The sequence below is a fragment of the Carassius carassius genome, chromosome 17, assembly GCF_963082965.1.
Source record: "Carassius carassius chromosome 17, fCarCar2.1, whole genome shotgun sequence".
NCBI classification, from domain to species: domain Eukaryota; kingdom Metazoa; phylum Chordata; class Actinopteri; order Cypriniformes; family Cyprinidae; genus Carassius; species Carassius carassius.
Genome location: NC_081771.1, coordinates 24,137,069 through 24,158,802, shown reverse-complemented (window position 1 = coordinate 24,158,802; position 21,734 = coordinate 24,137,069). Strand labels below are relative to the sequence as shown.

At 38.8% G+C, this 21,734-nt stretch overlaps 1 protein-coding gene across 7 annotated transcripts in view; it reads right to left on the bottom strand.

The window, feature by feature from the left end:
* LOC132161355 (protein unc-80 homolog) overlaps positions 1 to 21,734 on the bottom strand; it is a 56,402-nt gene that overhangs the window by 2,929 nt on the left and 31,739 nt on the right. For 3 of the 7 annotated variants that reach the window (XM_059571333.1, XM_059571335.1, XM_059571337.1), the window contains 38 exons: positions 19,832 to 20,044; positions 19,572 to 19,707; positions 19,331 to 19,464; positions 17,849 to 18,032; positions 17,550 to 17,762; positions 16,595 to 16,695; positions 16,309 to 16,509; positions 15,304 to 15,411; positions 15,059 to 15,197; positions 14,680 to 14,861; positions 14,436 to 14,567; positions 14,120 to 14,306; positions 13,458 to 13,589; positions 12,099 to 12,242; positions 11,900 to 12,000; positions 11,720 to 11,806; positions 10,677 to 10,860; positions 10,488 to 10,582; positions 10,311 to 10,400; positions 10,087 to 10,188; positions 9,705 to 9,885; positions 8,687 to 8,952; positions 8,441 to 8,575; positions 8,202 to 8,340; positions 7,999 to 8,095; positions 7,219 to 7,389; positions 7,011 to 7,103; positions 6,161 to 6,379; positions 5,870 to 6,070; positions 3,782 to 3,905; positions 3,579 to 3,704; positions 3,362 to 3,485; positions 3,076 to 3,282; positions 2,788 to 2,972; positions 2,136 to 2,301; positions 1,120 to 1,299; positions 702 to 849; positions 469 to 525 (listed from right to left, as the gene is read on the bottom strand). In XM_059571333.1, coding sequence (XP_059427316.1) covers positions 469 to 525; positions 702 to 849; positions 1,120 to 1,299; positions 2,136 to 2,301; positions 2,788 to 2,972; positions 3,076 to 3,282; positions 3,362 to 3,485; positions 3,579 to 3,704; positions 3,782 to 3,905; positions 5,870 to 6,070; positions 6,161 to 6,379; positions 7,011 to 7,103; positions 7,219 to 7,389; positions 7,999 to 8,095; positions 8,202 to 8,340; positions 8,441 to 8,575; positions 8,687 to 8,952; positions 9,705 to 9,885; positions 10,087 to 10,188; positions 10,311 to 10,400; positions 10,488 to 10,582; positions 10,677 to 10,860; positions 11,720 to 11,806; positions 11,900 to 12,000; positions 12,099 to 12,242; positions 13,458 to 13,589; positions 14,120 to 14,306; positions 14,436 to 14,567; positions 14,680 to 14,861; positions 15,059 to 15,197; positions 15,304 to 15,411; positions 16,309 to 16,509; positions 16,595 to 16,695; positions 17,550 to 17,762; positions 17,849 to 18,032; positions 19,331 to 19,464; positions 19,572 to 19,707; positions 19,832 to 20,044 — 5,684 coding nt within the window. The remainder of the gene's footprint in view (positions 1 to 468; positions 526 to 701; positions 850 to 1,119; positions 1,300 to 2,135; positions 2,302 to 2,787; positions 2,973 to 3,075; positions 3,283 to 3,361; positions 3,486 to 3,578; positions 3,705 to 3,781; positions 3,906 to 5,869; positions 6,071 to 6,160; positions 6,380 to 7,010; positions 7,104 to 7,218; positions 7,390 to 7,998; positions 8,096 to 8,201; positions 8,341 to 8,440; positions 8,576 to 8,686; positions 8,953 to 9,704; positions 9,886 to 10,086; positions 10,189 to 10,310; positions 10,401 to 10,487; positions 10,583 to 10,676; positions 10,861 to 11,719; positions 11,807 to 11,899; positions 12,001 to 12,098; positions 12,243 to 13,457; positions 13,590 to 14,119; positions 14,307 to 14,435; positions 14,568 to 14,679; positions 14,862 to 15,058; positions 15,198 to 15,303; positions 15,412 to 16,308; positions 16,510 to 16,594; positions 16,696 to 17,549; positions 17,763 to 17,848; positions 18,033 to 19,330; positions 19,465 to 19,571; positions 19,708 to 19,831; positions 20,045 to 21,734) is intronic. The other 4 variants (XM_059571334.1, XM_059571339.1, XM_059571336.1 and 1 more) reach the window with 2 other exon arrangements.

The window sequence follows — 21,734 nt, the reverse complement described above, 5'->3', positions numbered from 1 at the left end:
CAAGAGGATGTAAACATCCAATATAAAACTAAGCAATTTTTCTACAACAATTTGTCAGATTCATCTGATGTCAGGTCAGAAAAACTACATTTCTTCATGTCTACTTGTCTATTTTACACCTGCTAGACCATACTCCCCAGCCCCACAGATTGGCCCCCAGAGAGGAACTCCAATTTGAGCAGCAAAAAGCCTGAAACATGAGTGGACACCATGACACCATGAGACTCACTGGAAATGACATGAGTACCACAAAGTGATAAAACGTAGACAGGCATCATTGTCCCTAGCCAAGAGAGAAAGAAAGAAAGAAATAGTGACTTGGAGTGGATGAGAAGAGAAAGAGAAAGAGAAAGAGAGAGAGAGAGATCCTAGTGAGGAATTAAGTTGGATGTGATGAACAGGGAAGGCAGGCCCAGCCCTGGCACACAGACGGTGAGACACTTCACACACAGGGCCGTGACACTGTACCTAGACAGGTTACCCTCCTCCAGAAGCCCCTGGGATTCATCTAGCACATTGGGTTCACTGTAGAGTTGGGCAGGGAACAAGATTAGGGGAATAATAAAAGAGACATGCAACCCCCCAGCTGTAGATCAGCCCTCTCTTAAAGGGAAAGATATGCTAAGGCTGGATAAATAAGGTTGTTATAGACAGTTTTCGGTCTGAATGAGCTTTAGTTGTGAAGAGGGGTGTCTGTTTACCTGTGACTGGGCAGCATGGTGCTCATGCCTGGTTCAGGCTGAGTGGCAGCCGACCCTGTGGCGTGACTGGAGAAACGCCGCTGGGAAATGAGCCTGGGGAGGAAAGCTTCGTGCTCACTTACCACGCTGGGGACGCTGATGGAGTCATCTGAAAGCGACAGAGTAAACATTAATATGGATCATTCAACAACAACATTGGCAGGTGCATCTAGGAAAATACCTCAGCAATAAAACCCATCAATTTTAATATTAAACTTACCATGCTGCTTGAAATCATTGTTAAAAAAAATAATAAACAAATTGTTATTTTAAGTCAGATCTTTTAAATAAACAGGTTTATAAAGAAAGTGATGAGGGCGAGTATATAATGAGAGAAATTCAATGTTTTGAGAGGAACTGAATAGGATGAATCACACACTTTCCTCCTCCTCCTCATCGGTACGACTGAGTGTGTCCTGTGAGGGCTGGCGTGAGGGTTGGCTCTCCTGCTCCCAGACAGTTCCTGTACCGGTGTTGGAGCGGGACATGGTGGCCAGACTCAACCTGTATGCAGAGGTGGACGTGCCAACAGTACTGATGGAAGTCTTTCCTTGGTATGCTGAAAACAGGGAGAAATAAAGTCAAAGTCCCTTTCAAGGAAAGTCTGTTCACTCGGCGGCCATATTTCAAACACTACCCAGCAGCTCATACAAGACCAAGGCCTATCTAAATAAATGGGGGAATCCTGAAATCTCAAAAACTGCTCACTGAACTCACAATTAAATTACACATTTCAAATCAGCGACAAAATCTGAAATGAACTGCCCCATTAATGTTGATTCTTATGCTCAAATAGAATTAAAAAAGCTTTTCTTTTTTTTTCAGGCTAGACCAGCCAATGTGCATGCGCAGTTATATATGCATAACGCACTTATGATTGTGCATTCTCTAGTCTTAGGTTTCTATGGGAACCGGAGGTTCTAACAGATAGAAGCTCCAGCAGTGAAGCAACGACTTGATCAATCAGCGATTGGCTCTTTTATTTAGAATTATTAATAATTATAATATTGCGCATTGCAGTTTCTCCCATTCATAAGTATAAGAGTGAACCGTCTTTGTATTTCTATAGTCTTTGATAAAGTGCAGTTGTAATCCTAGGTCAAAATCACAAAATCACAAAACTTAAATACCCGTTCTCCTATTGTAAATCAAATGAGCCAGATTACAGAGACATCTTTTGTTTGTAATGGCTCTTGGTGCCTTTGCCCCAGTGTTTGAGTAGTTATGCTGACTGGATTAGGTATGGTGCTTTGTCTCGGTTTCTAAGCACTGCCCCCTAATTGTATATAAACTACAATGATGCCCAAGAGTCTCCTGGCCTTCACTTCTGAGATTCCAACAAAAGGTAGGTTATCTTTTTTTTCTAGATAATATACAGATTAAGCCAGTTCTCACCGGAGCCACTATGCACAGCCTCTTTCAGGATCTTGAGCTCGTTGCTGAACTCAGCAAACAGAGAGCTCTTACAGAGGGACCGTGGGATGAAACGACGCTCTAGTTGCTCTGCAATATGGTGACGGGCCGTGATCTCCTCCTGAGACTCAGCTGGTTGGGTCAACAGCTGAAAGTAAAGACATGAAGACTTTTTCATGAATATCAATCTTGCAGAAGTATACAGAAAAAAAGGACCATAGATAGAAACGAATGAGCAACTGATATATAACCAAGACTGATAAATTGGACGATATTCGGAATTGTGACGACTGATTAATGTTGTGTGATAGACCATCTGTGCACAGGATACAAATGGTGTGAACTGATAGTGGTTAAAAAAACTCACTCGATTGCATCGTTGTTTGCTAATTAATAATATACACTACAATATTTCATTGTGACAATTTTCCAGTTGTCAGTTTCTATTTCATGGTGAATTTAAATGATAAATGTAATGTAATTTTAATCTAGCAGCAATACATGTGTTATTTACTAACTTAAAGTAAATGTGTGATATCATATACATATCAGGCATTGGCTATTAAAAATCCATATCGGTCAACCACTAATAGAGAGTTCAGAAAGCTAGTACATATCCTCAAAATCCGCTCACCTTGCATTGTATGAAGGGGCGCAATAGAATAAAGATTGGAATTCTTGTGCGCACTATGAAGTCAATAAAATCCCAGAAAGCCAGACCACCGACTTTACGCAGGGCCATTTCCTTGACCTGCAGACTCAGCTTGTACCATTGATTACCCAACTGTCGCTCAAAGCAGACTAAGACCACCTTCAGAGCTGGAAAGAGCAGAATAATAGAAAAAAATATAAAATTTGCAGACATTTTTAAAAGAAACAATTCTTATATCACACCATCCAACTGTCTCCAGGGCTCTTTTACCAAGATAAGCTGCTTGGCTGGTGGACTCAGCCAGTCCCTCTCTACGCAGATCTTTCCCAGTGTCCCCTGGGGTGGAGCAGTGGGCAGGGGATGCATCCAGAACAAAGTTCTTACTGCGGGAAGTGCTGATAATGCGCGGAGGTAACAGGATGTTAATGACTGTCTGCAAAAGTAGAAATACCTCTGGCTGCTCCAGATGAGGGCTGTCTGTAAAGGAAAAACATAAATAAACATTGTAAATAACATCCAAATGCATTATGACTTCTGTTTGTTCTATAAGGCAGACCTTTACTCCCTGAGCCCACAGTCAATACAAATGGAATCAAGAGATTAAGCAGCATCCCCTCTCGTCTCTCCTGATTGGTGAAGGGGGAGATCACATGACTGAGTGGGAAGTCATCCTTTAAAGCCTAGAATTGGAGGAAGACATTAAACATATGCAACAGTATATCAATGAACAGAAATGCGTATTAGAAATATCTATAGAAAGAAACAGATTATACCTGGATCTGCATGGCAACCAAACGCACAACTGCTGTACTGAAGGGAAGAGGAGGAGACAGGTATGGACTCAGATGCAACAAGGGAAGTCCATCTGCCACACTAGATGGCCCCACAACCCCCATCACCTAAACACATACATCTTCATGTAAAGAAAATAAACATCACACAAAGGATCTCAATGCAAAAGCAGTTTGGGACTCACCAGGTTGACACAAACATTGATTAGAGATCGCAGGTGAGGGAGGAAGGAAATGATTGGCTGCCGATGAAGTGTCAAACAAATCCCTTCAATCAGACTGCTAGCTGCCTCCCACTCCACCTGCCGCCTGAAAAACAACACACAGAGATATTCATCTCACACACTTATAAAAGCTGGTCATCAACAAGGTATCATACAATATGTTTTCTGTCACTAGTCACTGAATTACAGACCACCCAAAGTGGAATTTTCCAGAAAAAACTCAAATCTGTTTGTGCATTAGAAAGCTAATAATTACATGTGAAAAGTTTTAAATCATTCAGACTGGTGATTTTGAAAGAAGTCACTAATGCTTATCAAGACTGGATTTATTTGATCAAAAATACAGTAGAAACAAGTAGTATTGCAACCTAAAGGAATAGTAGTGTAAATGCACATGTGCAAACATACTCAAACAAAAACATTTTCTTCTGTTTGTTGGAAAATATTTGTGCTTACACAAAATTATTGGTTTGTGTATATAAAATCTGCACACACACACACACACAAAAATAATTTGTGAAAGCATGAGAAAACCTTTATACTAAAAACACAAAAACATTTTCTTCTGTTCGTTGGAAAATATTTGTGATCACACATTATTAAAATTATTGGTTTCTGTATATAAAATCTGCACACACACACACACACACACACACACACACACACACACACACACAATTTGTGAAAGCATGGGAAGGCGCACGCGCCTGGACCTAAGTTAATTTCCGGTCTGTGTTGTGTATATCGGTCTGGCTGCAGTGCCTTCTACAAACGCAGTTAAAGTCAATGTGATGACTAGACTGAAGTTGGGGTCAGGTGGTTGTGCTGCGGGATGTGTTTCCCATACATTTATTTATTTTTGGAGACTCGCCACAATTTTAAAACTGATCGATTTTCAAAAAGGCTTCGCTGAATAAACATGAGTAACGTTACGTACTGCACGTTTAATAATAATAATTCCTTACATTTATATGTTTAAATATCAAAACGAGGCACAGATGTTTTTATATCGCTGTATTTCTGAAGGAAGACTTGCATGTTATATGCCTGATAAAGCAGCGTGTGAGCGTACCAGCTCTGCTCTGTTTACAGCTGTTACTGGGGAAACCTCTATTTCTCGCGCTTTATGTCTATGCTTTAAAACATCTCCTGCTGCCAAAGAATGAATTTGCATTTTCATTAAGTCCGCCTGGTTCACGCGGAAAACATATTTTGTTTGTTATCAAATAATATATCTACTCTAGAGGGACTTGGCTGTTGTTATTGATTCTATTTGGAAGTCTACCGGAAGTTAAGTTAGGTCCAATAAAGCGCGCATGCGCAGTAACGTTTGTTTATGTTGTGGCCGTTGAAACCGTCTATACTAAAAACAAAAACATTTTCCCATGCACACATAAAGGTTTTTTGTGCACACAAGTTTTTCAGAAAATATTAGCAATTTTGCATGCACAATACAATTTTAGTTTTCCACATGCAGAAGAAACTTCAATATGTTCACAAAACCACATTTGAGAAAGTTTATTATGTGCACAAAATGCCCCAATAATGCTAAATTTGTTCATGTGATTTTTTTCTTTCTGGAAATGTCAAATTTTGTAACGAATCCCTTTTGCTGCTGGAAAAAAAATAATCTTTGAACTGAAACTCACATAAATGCTGAAACTCACATAAAATAGTGCTTTAACCAGAATACTTCATGTTTACATTTAAGTATATTGCATAAGAGTATTGTAGTCGATATTTCACAAACATAAGCAAGCTCATAGTATGTACACAAAAGCAAGATATAATATTTGTAGGCATAATTGCTTTACAACATGTAGTGTATAATTTATTCAACTTTATTTCGAAATCATAATGAGAGAATGGGGAAAAAAAAAGCACAACAAACAAAGCACAAAAGCGGCAGCTGGCCATCACATCTCAAAGATGTGATACCACTGATAAGCCCAGCAGAGCTCCACCAGAGAATACAGAAACACAGATGGTGGAGGGCTAGAGATCAGCCTGAGGACATACCTGGTGCACAGAGCCTGAGGGTGAACGCACCTGAGTGTGGGCATCTTATGAATCTTGTTAAACATGCGATCCAGCCTCTTCAGAATGAGGATGAGGGCGGGACGAATTGCCTCTGCCGACCAATCGGTGATGGGTAACATTTCTGTGATGTAGCGGCGCAGTCCTCTGCTTTCCATGGTCAACGTGTCATATGGGGCCAATTTAAGAAGGGAGTGGGCGATTTCTGCCAATCTGTAAAACATGATTGAAATGTATGATATGACTTAGTTGTTCCATCGTGCTACTGGATGTTTAAACTAGTGTAGGTAGCTTTTGTTTCACCTCATATGAGACTTGATATCCAGCAGCTCTAGAGCAGTGACTCTGGGTTCTCCTGCCACATTCTGCAGGATTTTGAGGCGTGGACCACAGTGCTTGTAAAACTCTGTGCAGATGTTAAGCAGAGACTCACGGGGGCGACGGAACTCTTCACGGGTGATACGCTCATCCAGTTCCTCCCTCAATATACCCTGACCCTCCTCCAGCAGGTGCAGGTTATCCCTGCAGAGAGTCAAACCAGAGAACTTTCAAACAACTACTGCTTGTTGATATTGTACTGTTAATCGCAAATAATTTCAACATGCAAACCATATGTGTTCAGGCAGTGCAGACATTTTCTGTTATAATACTTTGCTATAACAAAGCAAGGTGTCAGCATAGTGCCAAGTGACCTTCTTATAAATAACCATATAAATGCAGAAATGCCTAGCCATGTAAAGATAAAATATCTGGAAAACATAATCTGAAAAAGAAAGTACCATATGTGCTGCTATAGTAATTGATTCTTCCTTTATTTTCTCTGACATGTCCTACTACAAAGAATCAGACAACTCTTGAATGTAAGTCATATTGGAAGCCTTAAAACCTTTAAAAAAAGTGGGCCAGTTGGGAAGGGAAAGGCACAGTTTCTGTATGTCAACTATATCATTTTGTTATGATGCCCTAATAAAAAAAGAAAAAACTGCAACAAGTCACAAAAACAGAAACTGATTCAATACAGTATCCGCTATTTCAACTGTAAACGGTGTCTTTAAACACTTACCTAGACTGTGAACGCTGTACTGTACTCTTTATACAAACTTTTTCTTGTGTACAAACACAATAGGAGTGAACACATTATATCTGCCCTGACCTGGTGTTTGGTCCTCCAGACATGGCGTGGTTGGCTGTAGTTGCTCCCTTGTGGCCTTGATCACATCGACTCATCTGAGGTGCAGTCATAGGTCTATGAATGAAAAAAATCTAATGATGACACAATAATAAATAATAGACGACACAGGGAATATCTAGGACTCTAGGACTGTATGTAATTACAGTAAAGGCTGTGTTCTGGGACTGACCGTGTCAATGACTCCACGCTGTAGAGCAGAGCCTGCAGAGAAGTGGCCAGAGCAGCTATGGCAGCGATCTCATCCCTCGCTGCAGACGCTGACTCCAGAGTCTGTGTGTTACCCTTCATCTTCTGCAGGTAACACGGAACCAAAGCCTCAAGAACCATCAGCATCTGCAAACTGACAAGAGAAACAGAGATTTTCCATCTTGCAAATAGAATTTTCTCTAAAATACACTTGACAGCTTTTCAGATGTGAACAGTCACTTGTCGATTTTGTACATGTTTACAGAGAAAAACTGGTCATCATGTACTAAATGACTGAGGATCACACTACTTTATCACACGAGTTTGAAAGTGCCTCAACAAACTCAAAATAACAAAAATGTTTGATGTCCTTTGATTGGTTTGAATCATTAGCTAAAAACTAAAATCAGTAATTCTAAATAAAATCACATATTTACATCACATAATAAAAACTAAATATTGCATTTAACAGTGTTTAAAAAATATTATATATCTATATATATATATATATATATATATATATATATATATATATATATATAGATTTATAAAGACTTAAAAAGATTTAAGACGTCAGAGAGATAATATAAATAATAACTGTAAAAAAAACTGGGAAAATTAAACATTGGCATGCACACATATCTAATATTGGACAATATATATCCAGTATTAATAGGCATGTGATATCTGCTTATAACTGGTATAGTACCAATATATATTGTGAATTCCTAAAGAATTTGATTGAAATCTTCAAGGTACAAACCTGCGGTAGGACTCTGGTGCATAAGCAACCACTGTGACACAGAGCTTTATGGCTTCACTGATTGAAAAGGCCAGGTCCTCATTACCATAGCAAAAATCTGAAAAAGAAATTCAAAACAATAGCAAAATTTCTGTTCATGTGACATGGAGCATGAGGGTCAATCTAAGCTATGTATCCTCCAGGAGCTCTGTGAGCTATTTTACCCAGAGAGCGGAGAGGTTTCTCAGCCTTCACCAGCTCCAGAGCATCCAGGGAATCTGCAGTCTCTCCCTCCAAAGATACCAGCAGGTCAAAAAGACACTGTGAAGACACTCCTTTCGATAAACCAGTACTAGTGCGAGTCTGTAAGAAAAAAAAAGTCATGACAAAAATGTAATGTTTAATAGTGCTGTAATAACACTGTAATAACACCATCTATGAATGAGAAGCTCTGTGTTCTTACAGTGAACTCCAGCAGTGGGGCCACACTAGCGAAGAGCTGCAATATGAAAGGTTTGCGATGGAGAATATAGAACTGCCTGCAGCAGAATTCAATCCCTCGACGCAACAGTGGGTTACTCTCATAATCTGCGTATGTCTTCAGCAAACAACAGCAGCAACACAAAAGAGAATTAGCATCATAAAATCAGAGAAAAAAAACATTGCTAAGTGATACTGAATAAAAATAACTCATATGTTTGTGGATAACCTGGAGCATCGTAGGAAGGATCCATTGATAGCCACTGAGGGAGAAGAGGTGGTTGAAGTGTACAGCTGTGTTGATGGCAGTGGCACTGTATTGCCTGAGGAGGGCGCTGTCCTCGGGGTGTAGGAGCAGGGCACCGTTAAACACATTCAGAAATAGCATAATCTCATCACCCCAAGGGTATTCACTGGGCATGCCCAGAAACATCTCCTCCAGCAGTTTAATCCATAGGACCTTCTGTAAGGTGTCCAAACCAAAGAGCTCTTTGCCTGGGAAGGGGGAAAATATATATTGATTTACCTATTGATTATATTATTGATTATATAATATAGGGGGCGAGGGGTCGCGTATATGTGCAACTGGCTGTGTAAAATCAAGCTAAAGCAGTTAGTTTGAATGCTAGTTTAAATGTAATGATGCTTCATAATTATAATATTATTCTGTTACTGACTTGAATCAAGCAGTAAAATGTGTAGCAATAAATGAATTCCAAACACTAAGCTGAAACACTTACTTTGCTAACAGTTGTAGTTTATGGCAGTATGGCAACCGACTACAAACTTGCTGATCTTCCTCCTTAGCAAAAAGCCTTTTCTATGACTGAATCAATTCTAATCAATTGCTGATTTATTTCTTTTTTCTTTTTTTGTTAATAAGCTATTTCATTTGAATAGAAGAAATGTTGGTCACAGTTTTCGATTCAGACTTATTTTAAGTTAAGATTAAACTTACGTGATTGTGTGTGATTTGTCTGTGTGCAGGAATCATTTTCGTCTTTCTTTTGTCATTCTCCAGTTCAACTCAGTTATGTTATACCTGATTATTAGCTTCAAGAGCAGCCCTTTTTATATTGTTAGAAAGGATTACAATGAGCAAGACTTGAATTGATATCTTCACATAATATTGTAAGATGGATAAAATCATCCGAATTTGACATATACAACTTTTGGTGAACTGACACTACTTGTTAAATGGCTAGAAAGTTAGACAGTTAAATGACCAAATAGTTTTTCTCACTCACCTAGAGGCTCATTGAAGAGTGTGAACTCCGCATCAATGGCAGAGCGAGGGAAGGACGGCAGTCGCAGAAGGTCTTCCTGAAGCATGGAGACGTGGGATTGTTTGTGCATAGCAGGCATACGCTGGGTAAGCGAGATGATGAACAGAACTCGGCCAATCTCTTCCAACTTTCTAGAAAACACCTGCAAAAAAGAAGTATGGTTATTTGTGCTATATCTTCTTAACTAAACTAATTAAAAAGTTACATAAAGTATATGAATTCAACATTAGATCCTAATTTCTAAAGCCACCATCATATTACAAAAAACTCTATTATGTGAGCTGAACCTAAGTTGTTCAGTAAAAACTATTTCTCCCTTAATGATAAAATACACAAAACTCACCTGTTTCTGAATGAGCTCCTGGCCCTTCTCTGGAAGCATATGAACCAGGTTAAGTTGAGGAGACACTGATCTTCTGAAAGGGTAGATGTCTCGCACATAGGTCTGATAGAGAGAGGCAAACCAATTTTCAGTCAACATACAAACAATCTGGTGTTTACTATCAAAAATGTATAGTATCTATCCTTTGAAATGTGAAGATCTGTTCAGAAACAACCATAACCCACCTTGGCATAGTGTATAAGGTTCCAACGCTTATCCATCAAAAAATAGTTGGCAGATCGAGCCTCTGGAATATTGAAGAATTCTAAACACTCCTGGTGTGAAAACATATAAGTAATAATGAAAAGGATGTTATATTGTTAAAATATAGCTAAATAATCATTTACAGCTTTAACAATGACCTTCAAAAGAGCTTCAAACTGGGTGTCTTCATGCACTGGTAACTGGGTGGGAATGTCACACTCATTCTGTCCATGAACCACCAGGGTTTTGGTTCCTAGGCACACAATTACAGGCAGAGTTATAAGCATGAAAAAGACACTAGTTAACTTATTGTCTTTATGATTGTCTGTAATGCTTAAATATGCAACCTGGCATGGAGGCAGTAACCAGAAGCTTGACCTCACACTGTTCTTTCTTCATAGTCTGTTTAAGGTCTTTAAAAAACAGCCCCTCCACATAACCCACAATCTCCCACAGAAAGGTCAAAGTGGCTGATATGGCATCCATGCCCCACTCACAGGGAGTCCTTACAAAGTACATGATCAAGCCCACCTAGAAAAAAAATGAGAAAAATAAGAGATTGCACACGTCAAGATTGATATGTAGATCCGGAGAATCCCTGTATCTCTATCCTTTACTTTTAAAAGACTAGTTCTTGATGAATGTAGAAAATGAAAATTCTGTCATCATGTGCACACCCTGTCATTCCAAATCAATAAGACTTTGGTTAATCTCAAAACACAAATTAGGATATTTTAATGAAAATTTACAAAGATCCAGTAATGTCATAAAGGCATTATTAAACTTAAGTGGTTTAATACAAATACAAATCTAGTGAAGAGACATGATCAATTGTTATAATGAACATATAATGATTTATTTTTGGTTTTTATTTACATTTAAACAAGGACATACACATATACAGAGAAAACATCACATATGATAAACCACTCAAATTATTTAGATTCATTTTATGATGCCTTTATGACTTTTTGTATCAATTTCATTCAGTGGATGGACAGATATCCCTCAGGTTTCATAAAAATATAATTTTGTTTTGAAGACTAACCTAAGCCTTAAGGGTTTGGAATGATATGAGAGTTAGTAAAAGACAGCACAATTTTCATTCTTTGGGATTTTGGATATTTTATAACAAATTGCCTTGCAAACCTTGCAAAATAAAATAAAATAAAATGCATTACATTAAATTACATTACAAACAAAAGCTGTAATAATCTCATATAAGTTCTTTATGGCACTATAAATGTTCATGGAATCCAAAATATTTGTTATATGGTATTTAAAAAAAAAAAACATTTTTGGTTCTTTTTGGTCGCTTTATTATTTTTAAGAGTGCTCACTATGAGTGCAGTCATCACATTAGTGTTGAAAAAGCATGCTAAGGTCTCACCAGATAGTTGAAAAGAATGTGCGAGGTCTGTGCAGGCAAATCCCCAATGTTAAGAAGCAGTTTCCTCAGCATGTACATCAGTTCATCCTGTGAACAACAACCATCACATATGTTTCATCATATAACAGCACATGTTCACCTTTTCTTCTCTAAAAAGCATGACTTATTTATTGACTTTACCTGTCTATTACTGACTGTGAGTTTCTCCAGGAAATGTCTAAGAACCAAGGCTGGATCTTCAATCAGGCAGTTCCACAAAACCTGCTGAGCAACAGCACATACTGTGGGAACACAAAACAAAGAAATAAATCATTCTGAGGGTCTAAAAGAGAAGGGGGTAAAATTTTTTTTGTTTTTTTTATTCTTCTTTGCCACTCACCTGCAACTCCATCCTCCCGAACTTCTCCATCTTCCATCAGGTGCACAATGGGCAACACAGCAGCACAGATGCATGGTGGGAAAACAGACTGGGGTGGCTGCAGCATGTGATGTGTTGGTGTGAGTTCTGTTGTGTTTTCATCATCTAAGGTAAAACAAACCACTTTTATAAAACAAAAAAATCAATGACGGCCTATGAATATAAGATTTTATGATTCCTTAACCTATACCTAAACGTGCTCATGGTGAACAGGTCAGTGAATACATTTACATTTAATCATTTAGCAGACGCTTTTATCCAAAGCGACTTACAAATGAGAACAATATAAGCAATCAGACCAACAAGAGAACAACAACAGTATACAAGTGCCATGACAAGTCTCAGTTAGTCTAGTACAGAACACGTAGCCAGGTTATTATTTTTTTATTGTATTTTTTTTAAAGAATATGATAGACAAGAAAAGAAAAGGTAAGTAATAGTATTAGTTGGGAAGTCGTGGCCTAATGGTTAGAGAGTCGGACTCCCAATCGAAAGGTTGTGAGTTCGAATCCCGGGCCGGCAGGAATTGTGGGTGGGGGGAGTGCATGTACAGTTCTCTCTCCACCTTCAATACCACGACTTAGGTGCCCTTGAGCAAGGCATCGAACCCCCAACTGCTCCCCGGGCGCCGCAGCATAAATGGCTGCCCACTGCTCTGGGTGTGTGCTCACAGTGTGTGTGTGTGTTCACTGCTCTGTGTGTGTGCATTTCGGATTGGGTTAAATGCAGAGCACAAATTCTGAGTATGGGTCACCATACTTGGCTGAATGTCACGTCACTTTTTTTCAAGGGGAAGTCGTGGCCTAATGGTTAGAGAGTCGGACTCCCAATCGAAAGGTTGTGAGTTTGAGTCCCGGGCCGGCAGGAATTGTGGGTGGGGGGAGTGCATGTACAGTTCTCTCTCCACCTTCAATACCACGACTTAGGTGCCCTTGAGCAAGGCATCGAACCCCCAACTGCTCCCCGGGCGCCGCAGCATAAATGGCTGCCCACTGCTCCGGGTGTATGCTCACAGTGTGTGTGTGTGTTCACTGCTCTGTGTGTGTGTGCATTTCGGATGGGTTAAATGCAGAGCACAAATTCTGAGTATGGGTCACTATACTTGGCTGAATGTCACTTCACTTTATTAAGTGCTGGCGAAAAAAAATAAGTCTTTATATGTTTTTTGAAAATGAGTAAAGCTGTTTTCGAATTGAGATTGGGAGGTCATTCCACCAGCTGGGCACAGTCCAGGAAAAGGTCCATGAGAGTGATTTTGAATCTCTCTGGGATGGCACCACAAGCAGTGTGTGAAAATACATAATTTTGACTGTTTCTTACCTTCAGCACTGACCACTGACCGCACTGACCACACAGAGCCCCTGCGGAAGGAGTAGTTTCTGTGGGAGTTACTGGAGGCACAAGAGGGGCTGACGGACAGACGACGTGATGTCAAGTTCACCACATCTTCTACTGACAGAGAAGAGGACACCAGATATTATATTTGTTCATAAACAGCTCAGCTCTATGAACAAGTTCTGAAAACCCATGAGGTGTAAAACTGTTTTCAGGACTGATCATTAGGTTTAAAGTGAAACCAGTGTTTCAAAATCAAACCCTGACAACCTTCACTTAAAGAGGTCACTTAAATATATATGTATATATTTATTTTTTTAAATTAATGACCACTTCCCACTTTCTTTCTGACACAAGTCATTTAAGACTTACAGGGAAGAGTCATACACCCCCCCAAAAAAGTACTTAATAGTAAATGTGAGTGGTTATGTATATATGTATGTATAATTGTTCTGAATTTCCTGCCTTTAGCAAGCTAAGTAGATAAGATTTTTTGCCAGCTTAGTTACAATCAATGCTCTTTTTGGACCAAGTTTTGAGCTACAGGAAGTAACTTACATAACTGTTTTCATAATAAAATGAATCTGAAAAGATCAAGGAAATGACTATGATATAACCCTAACTGGTACAGCGCAGAAATGACACACCTTCCTCTTCCTGCTCAGGTGGTGGACTACATGTGGGCTCATAGCAGGCCTCCTGAGCGATAGGGATGGCCGTGATGATGCTGGCCTCACGACCGAGCCTCCTCTTCTCTTCCTCCTGCTGCATGTTTTTCAGGATGTGTTCTGCCCGTTGGTGAGAGCGAGATACTGCTCGTGCTGAGAATGATTTCTGAAATGCATAGGGAGCAGAAAAGGAAATGAATGGTGGGAAACAGGAAAATATCTTATGTAAAATTTGTGCATGATCATTTTGCCTTATGGCAGCAAAGTTTTGATGCAGTTGGCCACAAAAACCTACAAACTGATCTTCACTGATTGCATCTGGAACAGTGCCTGCATTAACAGGAACCCATGGAGGGTCAAATATAGGCACACAGGGCATTCCCAGGATAGGAGAGGGCAGTGTGAAGTTAATGCTGGGTGGAGGAATCTATGAAACAACATCAGTATTGATATTATTTTGTTATAATGATTGAAAACAAATTAATATCAGAGTGAATTATACATACTGCAGGTAAATCGTAAAAATCAAATGGACCTACCTTAAATATCTGCTGAGCCCCCTCTTCCATCCGAGGCCAAACTTGGTACCGGAATCTCCAGACAGTGTAGAATTTCAAAATGGAGTTAATTCTCTGACATGCTTCCTGATGCTGAAACTCAGCCATCATCATTTCGGTCACTCCATCCGGCACCTTCACCGCGCACAGCAGGAACAGGGCAGCTATGTGTTTGCATGATTATGGACATAGAGAATCATTTAAGAAATGGATGAATGAATACAGACTGCACAAGTTTTGCATTGTGTTAAATATGTAAAGAATCCATGTGCTTTAAAATGAAGCACAGCTGACAAAAACTGCATTAACTAGCTAATGACTAGATTCCTAAGCAAGGGAGGAATATATTAGCTAGACAGACCTGCAGCTGCAGCCATATGTTCATCCACACTCAGCAGGAGCTCCCATGCTGCAGGCAAAATGTCTCCATACATGTCCTCAGTCAGGATAGGGGCTGCTTTTATAAGCAAGGACAAAGGGGCTGGAGACAGACTCATTACCTAATGGAATAGAACATAGTACACCTAACACAACTAACACGCGGTCTTTATGGATTTGTAACAACAGCAATAGCTTTTATACAAGTAATAGACAATAAGGTGAGACCTGGTTGCGGATGTACTTTAGCATGCCAGTGTCTTTTTTCCCCTCAGCACTGCTGTCAGTGGGGCGTCTCTTCATGGATGGGGTCCGGAGGCAGGATTTGTCTGAACACTGACACAAAAAACAATTATATACTGTATTTGGGCAGGCTGAGATAGGAAGGGCTCATTTAGGTTGCACCTGAATGCCTTTAGTCAACCCATACGGTACAGTGTATTTTTACTGTTGCTTAAAAGATGCAAATGAAAGTGCCATTTTGATTCCAATTTAAAACTAAAACTGCCAGTAAATGAATGCTTTATGAATTATAAATTCATTCAGTGTATTAAAAGGCCTGCTTCATTCAAAAACAAAGCAAATGAAAGTGTCACCGAATCATTCGCTCAACTTATTTGTTTAAAACACAGGTTCATTTAGCAGCTAAACACCACTGTATGTTGACTGGAGATTGGAGACTACAATGGTTTTGTTGAGGCTTCGTGTCTAAGACGTTTGCTAATTGTGCTAATATTCAGGAAAATAGCAATTCTGCTGGTGTGATATTGCTTAACTATACTGAATGTTATAAATATAAAAATACCAACACATTTTCGGCCATTTTTTACACCCAGATATTGAATTTCCTTCAGAAACAAGCATGTTGGTCCGTGCCAATTGTCTTGTTGGCTGCACACTGCCATACAGCACCTTTGTGCTACGGGCGTCCCAAGTTCGAATTCCAAATGAAGGACCTTTCCCTGTCCCAGCCCGCTCTCCCTCTCCTGTCAGCTCTAAACTGCCCTATCATAATTTAGGCAAAAAAAGAAAACAGCATGTTGCGCACTTGTGCACGTTTAGAAATTTTAGAGCGATAATGTATGAAACTTGGACAAATAACTAACAATGCTGTGTTGTGTCTGCACATAAATAAATAAACAAAAAAAGCTTGTCTATTTGAATAATTTTCTATTATTCTGTTTTAGGCAATCTTGAACACTGCTACAGAAACACTGAATATTATTTAACCACCTCTTTGCTCTTCTTGGCGCGGCCACTGATATTGCCGGTAGTGCTGTTCTCTTTCAGACTGTCTACTGTCTCTCCGTATAGAAGTTTGATGGCACGGACGAGCCGAGAACATGAGCGGCTGTGGTGCTGATAGCAGCGAGGGTGGCAGAAATCCACATGAGTGCAGATGAAACTCTGCTGGTTGCACAGCAGAATCATAATCTGAAATTTGAGAAAGATGATTGTATCAGACAAATATCAGACACATTTATTTCACACAGAGAAAAGTCAGAGTGCTGGTACTTACATGTAGCCAGGACATGTTGCGATGGTAGTTGTCTTCCAGACCCCCTGTGCTGCCAGGACCCTCAGGTTCAATGCTTGGCTCACTAGCACTCCAAGGGCTCCCTAAACATATAACACATAAACACACTGTAATCAATGAAAAGAAGTTCTTATATATGTTGTCAATTTCTGGTTTACTGCATTACTGTTAGTAATGTGCAGAAAAGCCATTATCTGCATAAACATATTTGTTTGACATATCTATTTGTGGTAATGACAAAATGTATGTTTTAGATTTGGAAGTGGGCAGTTATATGTTATATGCATTGCTTTGACATTATAGTTTTCATATAGCAAATAAGCCTTGTGTCATCCAAAAAAATCATGTAAATCAGACTAAAAGGGTACAAAGAAAAAGTTTCAGTTTGAATCAGAAATCTAATTATATATAGAAATAAATCCTTTATATTTATTAATTTTTTTAGACATTTGACCCCTCCTTTACCTTATACAATGTATAACATTTTTTTGTTCATATATCTCTCACTCTGAAGATTTAAAGCAGGAGTAAAAACCTTTCAAATAGCTCAATGTTCAATGTTAAATTGCTGAGACACATTTAATGAAAGAACTGTAAAATGTCCATCCAGACTGAAGTTAAAAACACACCTTAATATCGTCTGAACACTTAGCTTCACAAAGTGACCATTAAGTTATAATATGTACATTTAGATATGTTTAGTAAAAGCATTACATTAACCTTGTGTTTGCTGAGTCAGCCAAACAATTTTCTCTCTCTTTCTATAATTCAGCAAGGTTAATTATACATTTGCCTGTACATATGCATGTCTTCCCGAATAAGGTTTGGAAGCTTTGGCCAGCTCCCTAATTTTGACACTTACAAATTTAACATTAAAGTCCTCACATGAAGTCTAGCCAAAATAAATTCATACAGGGCTGGAGGAGGACTGTCTGACCTATATCAGTGACAGTATCTCTACTCTGGGAGAGCAGTCGTTCTGATTCTGCATCATTTTCAGACTCAGAGTCCTGTCTGGACATCTTAGTGCTTTTCAGACTCCCTGCTCGGCGGATAGAAGATAAAGAGCCTCCTTTCTTTACTCGGAAACTCCTTGCTCCTTTAATTTGTAGCAACCGAGAGCCACCAATACGGATCTTTCTAATTGGAGCTGGGGAAAGACGAGAAAAAAGAAAATGGTAAATCAGACTGTAGCCTTGATCAAACATGTAGACAATTATTCCTCTTTCATTTTACCCAGTGGCTCTTGTGATGATTTCTTTTCCTCACAGCCAGTGTCAGACTTGAGGGTGTGGCTGCTGCTGTTCAGAGAATCGTCTTGTCCATCTTCATCATCCAGGATTCCTGCAAAGCTGATCTTCCTCTCATAGCGGTGACGGCCTAGCTCAGGGTCCAGACGCAAACGACAGCTCTCTAAATCCTATTGAAGTCAAAAGACAAGCCTGTTATATGTCTTTTACTATGCGGTTTAAGATCCGCTTACCCTTCAATCAGAAGTCAAACAGGCTGAATATACGGCAAGGCTCCAATTGAGATATTCATTCGCCATTCTTTATTCAATTCAGTAAATTTATTTTCCTGTCATTCCATTTCAACATCCTGTTATGGGGCCAACTGAATACAAATTCCAAATTATGAACTGAAAGAGAGACATTTATATTTAGCCATTTACCAGATGCTTTTATACAAAGCGACTTACAAAGTTGAATCAATCGAACCAAAAAGAGAGCAACAATATACAAGTGCTGTGACAAATCTCAGTTAGTCTAGCACAGTGCACAGAGCAAGGTGTTTTTTTTAAAGCTGCAGTCCGTAAGTTTTGCATCTTTGTTGCCATCTATTTTTTAAAACCTGGAACTGCAGATCCTGGCGGAATTACATTCCATGTGTGGGTTGTGATCTAGCGCCAATGAATCTGTTTTGAGGTGAAGCTGTTAGTCACCGCACCGGTGTGGATATTCACTGTACTTAGTAATCACAGATTCTAGCCTACGTCTTGGAATATATGACCCAAATAAGAATTTTCATAATATATTGTCATCTGAACAAGTAAGTAACAAGTCTGCCACGCTTTGTTCTGACCAACTTAGGAAAAAAGCATTACAATAAATCGCGCTACCAATGGTGATTTAACGATATAACAATCGATTAGCTCATATCACATCAAACCCTGCAATTTATTACTATTTTTATACTTTATTCTCAAATTATTAATGTTAACAACATTAGCATTGCTTGACTGAGTATAGTGTGTACTAGCATGCAGATTTCAATTTCTGCACAGTTTAATCTCTAATTGTCACATCATTTGAATTTCATATTAAGAAATTCTTTTAACCCAAAAGGGAAACAACGCTCCCATCGAACTGGTTGTCTTTAAAATACACATCTTGTTTAAACCCAGGCTGTCTGCAATCAAATACTGATTTTGGATCATTTTTAACCAAAAAAAAGTTACAACCTGCAGCTATAAATAAATTAGACTATAGAATAGAATAGAATAGAATAGAATGGGTACAAAGCTTTATTCTGCCATATACAGACATAATGAAAGATGTATTTATGAAGATATGATTTTATCAGATATCTCTGAATTGTAAATCATAAAGCCATGAGAATTATTTATAAAGTACCTTAACTTCAGTGTAGTTTTTATTTATTTTCAGTTATTTTACCGCTGAATAAATCTTGTCTGAGGGAGACAATACCAAAACTGACCACAAGGGGCTCTGTTCTGGGTCTGGGAAGACAGGGAAAGGTCTCTCGCAGGAAAGTGGTGATCTCCAGAAGCAGCTGACAAGCAGCCATCTTCAGAGAAAAGGGACATCCACACTTTGTGGGGTTGACTGTGTCTGTTGAAAGAATCATAAAAAAGCCATCAGCTAAATGCTCAACTATTATATTGGATCCCAAAATTCCAATGTCTGTTCGTTTTGTCAGCACTCATCTCCAGTCTTACTGTCATCCAGATAATCTTCTTCCTCGTCCTCCTTTTTTGCTCTTCTCTTGCTCTCTTCATCATAGATAAAACCCAAGATGTTGGCTGGACTCTCAGTGTCTGAGTGGCAAATTTCACTCAGCCGAGTGCCGATTGCCTTTTCAAGGACACATATATTAAATGCAGACAAATACCAAATATGAATTTCTCAAAAAATTACATAAGAATGTTTTCTGCAGGAAAGACTACATCTGCATATCTGTCAGCATAATGTGACTCACATCTCCCCACTGGTAAAAGTGTTTGGCTGCGTTCCACTGGAGCTTTGTGTTTCTTTTGTTTCCTGCTATAGGCGATCGTCCTCTGGACAGCCCTCTCTTAGTGATGTTCACATGGTGACCTTTCATCCACTCTGGCCAGTTACCACGGTTACAGCGATGCACAAAACGAGCACACTCTAGGAAAAGCGAGGCCCTTGCCACCACGGGTGCTTCCTGGTGAAGACATTTAGAAAAATTAACAAGACAATAATCGGTTCCTTATTTTCACTGAAAATTAAGACCAATTTTTGACCTTGATTTAAAGATGCAGGGTGTTTTTCATCCCCCAGCTCTAAATGCATTGTGTTGCCTTCTTGAGAATCAGTAAATGTTTCCACCTTTTGTAATAGTTGTGTAAGAGTCCCTCAGTTGTCTTCAGTGTGAAATTAGGGTCTCATAATCAAAGTCGCTTTTGGAAGGAGTTAAAATTTGCAGAAGATGCTGGAAAACCAAAGAATGTACAGGAGCTGGAGGATTTTTCTGAAGAACAGCAGGCAGTTGAACTGCTCAGGACTAACAAGGGACTCATGAACAACTATCACAAAATATAAAAAAGTAATTGTTCATCCAGGAAATGACTCATAGTATTAAGATTCAAGGGTATGTAAACTTTTGAACGGGGTCATTTTTATAAATTCAGTTATTATTTTGTTTTGTGGAGTACATGTAATTATCTGTTTTATGAAATGGCTTATTCCTTAAAGTAGTAAATAAAAAATAACATGCAATTTTCATTATCCCTCTTATTTTGTTTCAAATTATTAACATTTTGCACATTCTGCAAGGGGTATTTAAAACTTATGAGCAAAACTGTATACCAAAAGGGACCAACACATTTTGAAAAAATAAATACATAAACATGATAATTGCACATTTAAGACTGGTATACACTACACAACTTTGAAATTAATACACACATTTTAAAACACTACAGGCATCATACACTTGCTGCTTTTATCTAGCATCATATCATCACACATTCTGGGCATCATAGACTAAATCTTACACACAGGATAACACACAATTAGACTTTCAAGGCATTCTGAACTAATGTGCATCTTTGCTAGGATCAGCGACAAATTAAAACTTAAAACAAATATGTTTGATATCCTCTGACTGCATGGAATCATAGTCTGAAGCTAAATATGTGCTCTTCATACACAATGTGATTTTCTGTGAAATCCATCAACTCTGACTGGCTCTGGCTTTCGCCAACTAGCGTCAACTCATTCAGACACAAATGTGAGCAAAACTTGTGTAGTATATTCCAGCCTTATCTTGATTAAAATAATTTTCAATATTATCTCTCCCTATTTATAGAGTTATATTATCTCTGTATATTTTACAGTCTAGTATGTACGTTCAATGGTAATGTGACACCATTTTATATATATATATATATATATATATATATATATATATATATATATATATATATATAGTACAGACCAAAAGTTTGGACACACCTTCTCATTCAAAGAGTTTTCTTTATTTTCATGACTTTGAAAATTGTAGAATCACACTGAAGGCATCGAGGGCTATTTGACCAAGAAGGAGAGTGATGGGGTGCTGCGCCAGATGACCTGGCCTCCACAGTCAACCGAGCTGGTTTAGGGGTGAGCTGGACCGCAGACAGAAGGCAAAAGGGCCAACAAGTGCTAAGCATCTCTCGGGGAACTCCTTCAAGACTGTTGGAAGACCATTTCAGGTGACTACCTCTTAAAGCTCATCAAGAGAATGCCAAGAGTGTGCAAAGCAGTAATCAAAGCAAAAGGTGGCTACTTTGAAGGACCTAGAATATGACATTTTGTTTTAGTTGTTTCACACTTTTTTGTTATAATTCCATATATAATTCCACATGTGT